Source organism: Bidens hawaiensis, unplaced genomic scaffold (assembly GCF_021521415.1).
Source record: "Bidens hawaiensis isolate Kalapana, Puna unplaced genomic scaffold, B.hawaiensis_p1.1 tig00008947_1, whole genome shotgun sequence".
Lineage (NCBI taxonomy): Eukaryota > Viridiplantae > Streptophyta > Magnoliopsida > Asterales > Asteraceae > Bidens > Bidens hawaiensis.
The window spans coordinates 574,213-580,585 of NW_027491651.1; the positions used below are offsets into that span (position 1 = coordinate 574,213).

Consider the following 6,373-nt stretch of genomic DNA (forward strand, 5'->3'; position numbering starts at 1 on the left):
TACACTACTACAAAGATATATCAAATTTTCGACCATGATATTAAATAAACGAACATGAACAAAGAGCAAAACATGATAGTAAAACAATTCTTAGCGAGGCAAAGATTACCAAATCGACATTTCATTACTTTAAAGAAAATCTCAAATGGTCGCAATTTCCGACTTGTATAAAATATAATGAGTGAAGAATCTAACTTTCAAGAAAAAAAAACTATAAGAAGAGGAAAAAAAATACAAGGCAGGGGAATGGGGAGTATAGAAAATAAAACACAAACAGAACCGAAAACGGCCTTCTTTCTATGAACATCTTCATGGATTTTGAAATTATCAACCTCATTATTCTAATGTCTGGTCCGTAGAAAATTGCCCGAAAATATCAGGACACGAATCCCACTTAGCTTGTTCTCTAGCCTCCCAATATCCCCCGGTATAAACAAAAGTATCACTTGCTTTATCCTTTGCAAACCATTGCGGCTTCCACCCTCTCTCTTGCATTTTCCTAGCCTGAATTATACCGTGCTCAGTTAAGATGCAATATTAAAGGATTTTTTTACAGTTATTGAACTATGTATAAACAAACATGTACCTGCCGTTGGCGTTGCTCTAATCTTAGCTTCTCTGCATTTGCCCTTTCATACTCGCCGTTTTCTAAACATCTTTGATCCGGCCTTAGCCTTGAATCCGTTGGTGGAAGCTTCTCCTGAAACACATATAAACCACAAATTATTAAATTAATATATAGAAAAAAAAGTTGAATTTAAGTATAGAAAATAAAGCACCTTTAGTCCGGGGGTGAGCTCGTTTAAAGTAATAGCAAAGCGAGTTAGGTTATATCTCGTGGGAAATTTTGGAGGTTTGCTTCTTCTCCAGAGCAAATGGGCATCCGAAAAGGGATCACCTTTTCCTTTGCCAGAACAGTCTCCGTTAACAAAATGCATACTTTCGTCCCATTTGCCGATTAAAGTTGCTGCGGTTTTTCCACTCCTATCTTGAACAACGCCTTGTACCTGCATCAAGATCAGGTTTTAAGTCAAAGTTGGTGATGAGACGACATGATGTAAATCATGTTTCTACGCATGGATTTTTAATTATAGAATAACATGAACATGTTAAATAACCAAACATAATTTTTAACTGACATCATGGTAGGACAATCTTAAACTACAAAACACAGATAACAAACTCATCCAATCAACCCCCACACATCTCTATTCCATCAAATAGGTGTGGTCTTTTAGAACAGTAAATACCGGATCATTAAAGAAAAGTTTTGAAGATTGCAGCTCCTATCAATCAAACTCATAATATATAGACAGGAGAGGGGGTACTAAGCTATGGGTCGATATGAACTTCTAATTTAAGGTCATGGGTTATTTTGGGCTAAAAGTAAAGTTACAGAATGGGTCACACTAAGCCAAAGAAATAGAAAGAATGGATCAGGTAGCGGACAGTTCAGGTTTACTCTCACGCGCACTTCACACTACCCACGACTACACTCACACCTCTTGTCTCTGTGTTGGTTGGGTGTTTCACCCATTCCGACTAACCAAATTGACCAATTTTAAAACGACCCGTTTGGACTCGTACCCAATTTTATCATAACCCATTTCTGACCCGAACCGAAAGGACCAATTTTTAAAATGGCCCATTCTAAAACGCCCAACCCAGCCCACCACTTTGCCAGGCTTAATAGACAGTATTTGTAGCAGGTCCACAAACCAAAAATTAAGTAACCCTAATGCTAACTACCAAACCAATGTATCCTATTTCCGTAATTATTGAAACAGAATCTAACAGGAGACAGGGCAGATAATACCTGCATCATAACTGATACAGGCGAACTCTGAATACAAGTATGACCTTATAAATCTATCTGCTATTATTACCTATTGCAATTTTAGATAACGTTAAAAACTGATAATTGTCTTTCGAGTTGACTGCATAAAAAAGAAACAGAAACACACCATTATGATAGTGTTATTAACTTGCTGTGGCACGACATGTTTGTAACTAACAAACACATCAGAACTGAAACTTCAGAGAAAGCAGAAAGGGAGAAACCTGATGTGGGTTCCGCTCTATGATAGACTGCTCCTTGAACTTCAGCTTGCATGAATAATTTTGGTTCCCTTGGATACGCATCATGCCATAATGGTCACAATAAAGTTTCCCCAATATAAGATTGTATATGGATGTCGTAACCTGAAACAAGATCCAAGTATCCAAGATTAGATCAACCTTACAAAGTAGGGGTGTGCAAGAAACCCGAAAAACTGATCTGAAACTGAAAACACTGAAAAATCCAAACCGAAAAAACCGAACCAAAATAAAAACCGACGGTTTGGTTTTATGTTTTTTGTAAAAACCACACTAACGGTTCGGTTTTGGTTTTGCATGTAAAAAAAAAAACCGAACGGACTTCCTAAATTTTTGTTTTTTTATATTTTATATTAAGTAACTTATAAGAATTTAATAAATATGTAACTCTAATATTTTTGATCAAATGTATAATAGTCTATTATTTTACAAATAACAAAATTATTTATACCTACATTGATTGTTTTTTGCCAACTGTTTTTTCGGTCTAAAATTTCCAAGCTCAAATGACAAAAACCGAAAAAGCCTAAACCGAACCGAAACCAAAACGAAAACCCAAAAAACTGAAACCGAAGGGGTTCAAAAACTCCAAAAACCGAAGTTTTGGTTTTTGGTTTGGTTTTAGCCAAAAACCACACCAAATCGCACCACGCACACACCTATTATAAAGAATACAAGACTGCCAATAAACAATTATTCAGTACCTTATTCCACTGAAAAGTTTCACCATCATCAAATTTCAAAGTCAAAACCCCAACAGGGTCAAGCTGAATTGATCGACCCCAAAACTTGCTTTTCAAGTTGCTATCTCCCCAAAATTTCCATCCTTTACCCTCACAGTGACATGCTACAATCATTGGGTGATGACTCACCTGTCGCAAAATTAAAACAAAGATTTAACAGAGCATTTTACTTTAAAAAGATGACGATAATTGTTCACAGTCTTAGTAAAGAATAAACCTTTTCAGAAAAGAAACGAAGGCCTTTATCTGGATAATCAGCCTCATAAGTCTCCCCGAGCAAAGGATTAAAAGGTTTGCAGCTTCTTTCTTCAGTAGATGCGTATCCAGATACTGCAAATGCAGCCACATTCAAAATCCGCATAAGGCTGTTACCCTAAAACACATTTCATAACAAATTGATGAGACACAAGTGTTACAAGATAACGTAACTTCATAATAATCGAACAAACTCACCCTTTTGCCCCATTCATACGCGCGATCAAGAAGATAAGAGTACTCCAAATCTTCAAAGCATTTTTGCAAAGAAGAAATAGGTTCGTTGAAGTACACAGGAAGACACACTTTAGTTAGATCTTTCCCAATATTATCTTTGATCATCGACCAAAGACTTACACCCTTTTCTTTCTCAACAGGATCTGGCAACTTCTTCCGTCTCTTAACACGAGGGAAACTAGTGCCAACTGATCTAATCGAAGCATCAATTTCTGGTTCATTGATTAGAGAATCTTCATCATCAGACGTGAAAGAAGATGACCTCATGTCGGACCCGCTACTTCTAAAAGAGCCTGATGATAAAAAGTCCCGTGTGTCAAAGAATGCATTATCTTCATCATCTGACTCTTCTTCTGCAGCATCACCCCTATCGTTATCATCCTCCGATTCACTCGGGCTTGCATCTAACAATGAACAAAAGTTGTAAACTTACAAAAAATATTGGAGAAAAATTAGGCTCAAATAGAACAATTTCACATGCATACCACTGTATTTCTCCTGCCTTAATCTTGAAGTTGCCCCAACTTCTTTTGACAGTCTTTGACTCTCGTCTACTACTGTGTTCTCAAGGTCAACTTTTTCTGTCTACAAGACACACAAAACATATTAGAAGTGGTATAGATCAGGGCTGCAGACAAACCGAACCGAACAAGGCCTTGTTCATGTTCGCCCCTTAAGCTTTTATTGAACAAGCGAAAAGTTCACGAACATAAACAATGTCTTATTTGATTTGGCTAACCGAGAATGGTCAGTGTCAACGGTTCGGTCTGGCAACCAAATTTGTGTTGGTGTTTCCTTAAACATTTATATTCATATGTCAATTTACAAATAAATTAATCACGTAATACACACATACATTTTGGTTTTGTAGTTAATAATTTTGCATTAATCTATATGATAGCATTAGAAAAGTCTTTAAAAGTACAAAAAACCTCTTATGAACAAAAATTAACTAACATAAACGGACGTACACAAACACATTATCGAACGAACATGGCCTCCGTTCATGTTCTCCATGTTCATATCCATTCATTTATCAATTTATCAAACGTTCGATTTGTTTACAGCCCTAGACTACAGATAGATTAATATAATATGTAACATTGCATGTACCTCTAACATACGCAGCGTATCCATGAGAAGCAAATGCTTCTGTTTAAGAAGCACCAACTGATCCTGCATTGCAGCAAACTCAGTAGTCATAATCGTCTCACTATCCTGAATCGCCGATTCACTCACACCTTCTTCCACCAACCGTTTCCTCAACTTCTCCGTCGAGAGCGTAATGCCGCCAATCGGCGCCATCAACTCACTGTTCGACATTCTCGGAAACATCCCCTTCACAGCCTGCAACGCCTCCACCCACGCAATCCGATCGTCCCTCGTCTCCGCCCGCAAATGCAACCGTTTCGTCCCCGTAAATATCGAAAACCTCCTGTCATCCGACCTGCTCTCTCGAACCGACGACACCTATGTTGACCAAAAAAGTCAAAATTATTCAGATTAATAAAAATTGTTAAAAATTAAACAAATTTAAGATAAATTAATAATGGGTTACCTTCAAATGGACTTCACCGACGGGTTTCCGGTGGGAATTAATAATATTAATACCGGAATGATTCCGGTGACGAGATAAGCGACGGAAAGACTCGTCGCCGATAACCCTAGCGCCTTTCTCTGTGTCTTTAGTGACGACAATTTTATCAGGGCCGTGAATCTTGTAATAGGAAAGAACACCATCTTGTAAAACAAACCATCTGGGTCTCCAGCCTTTGCCGTAATTAACCCACTTATTCAAAATCCCTGAAATCCCGTTGCCGACGATGTCATTGATCTTGACATCCCGTTGATCTCCGGTGGTGAGCCTCAAATTGTGATGATTGTTGTTGAGGTGATTGTGATTGGTTTGATCGGAGGAAGGAGTGGTCGGCATGGAAGTGTTGTTTTGATCGGCGGGGACGCAGCAGAAGGGATGCATATGATGATGATGTGGCGGTGGCGGTGGTGGTGGTGGTGGTGGTTAGTTAATTAAGGAGGCGTGAATAACGGGGGTGAGGTGACCGGAGGGAATATACGACGGCCGGTGGTGGCGACCAACCATTTAGAGAGATTTGAGATTAAAATAGACGGAAGCAAACGCCTTTTTGGACCGACTCACATGCTTTTATTCGATTCTTTTATATTTACCCCTTAACATTACCCTTCCTTCAACAACTTTACAACTTTCTTTCGGCTCTTCCCATTTTTCATTTTTGTATTATCTTGCATTACCTCTGTAAACGTAAACGAGTCAAGTTTGAGCTTAATCAAGTTTAAGTTCTGCTCGAGCTTGATTCGTAAGTCATTTTCTAATCGGTCTCGGATTATTTGTTATTTATTAATTAATTTATATGTTTGTTTTTTTGTTATTTGTGTATGCATTGAGAAACACTTAAATGAGGTCGGGCTCTTATAGTATCTTCAACAAGCTAAAGCTCAGCTCGAGCTCAGTTAGTGGTGAAGCTTGGACGGAAACGTTAGAGGGCGGACTCAAATTATTTGTAAATGAGTCGAGTTTGAGCTTGATCAAGTTTGAGTTTGAGTTCGGGTCATTTTGACGTACAGAAGCTCGAGCGTCTTTTTAATAGCTTGAACTCGGCTTGTAAGTCGATTTTTCAAGCTCGAGCTCGGCTTAATTTTTATTTATTAGTTAATTATATATACGTTTTTAATTGTTTGTATATATTTTGAGAAATACTTAAACGAGTCTGAGGTTGTATAGTATCTTAAGCGAGCTAAAGCTTGGCTGGAGCTCATCTATGTAGAGTGAAATTAAAAAAATAGAAATTTAAAGGAGGTAAAAATTACAAACACACAAGGCTCGATGAGCCTACACGAGCTTCTCATAAAAGGCTTGAGTTCAGGCTCGATAACTAAAGGAGTTGTGTTTGAGGCTCAAGATCGGATCGTAAAAGTGTGACTCGCTTTAAGTTTTTTTATTGATTTAATTTCGAGTAGCGAGTAAATAGCTCGGCTCATTTTACCCGTATGGCATAGGGTGT

General features: G+C 38.0%; 1 protein-coding gene across 1 annotated transcript; it reads right to left on the reverse strand.

The window, feature by feature from the left end:
* Positions 1 to 138: 138 nt before the first annotated feature.
* Positions 139 to 5,341, reverse strand: LOC143530516 (oxysterol-binding protein-related protein 1C-like). Its single transcript, XM_077026034.1, has 10 exons — positions 4,891 to 5,341; positions 4,446 to 4,802; positions 3,818 to 3,917; positions 3,294 to 3,736; positions 3,058 to 3,213; positions 2,802 to 2,969; positions 2,062 to 2,202; positions 780 to 1,007; positions 587 to 700; positions 139 to 504 (listed from the first exon to the last, which is right to left on the reverse strand). Exons 1-10 carry the CDS (start codon positions 5,308 to 5,310, stop codon positions 337 to 339), a joined length of 2,295 nt encoding a protein of 764 aa, XP_076882149.1. The 5' UTR covers positions 5,311 to 5,341; the 3' UTR covers positions 139 to 336.
* Positions 5,342 to 6,373: the final 1,032 nt, after the last annotated feature.

What these genes read in the sequence shown, in the direction of transcription:
- LOC143530516 (XM_077026034.1), bottom strand. Translation starts at nt 5,310, where the DNA reads ATGCATCCCTTCTGCTGCGTCCCCGCCGATCAAAACAACACTTCCATG. An exon ending in AAGGCAGGAGAAATACAGTG is followed by an intron (nt 3,737 to 3,817) that starts GTATGCATGTGA and finishes GTTCATTGTTAG; the next exon opens with ATGCAAGCCCGAGTGAATCG. An exon ending in TAGAGCGGAACCCACATCAG is followed by an intron (nt 1,008 to 2,061) that starts GTTTCTCCCTTT and finishes ATCTTGATGCAG; the next exon opens with GTACAAGGCGTTGTTCAAGA.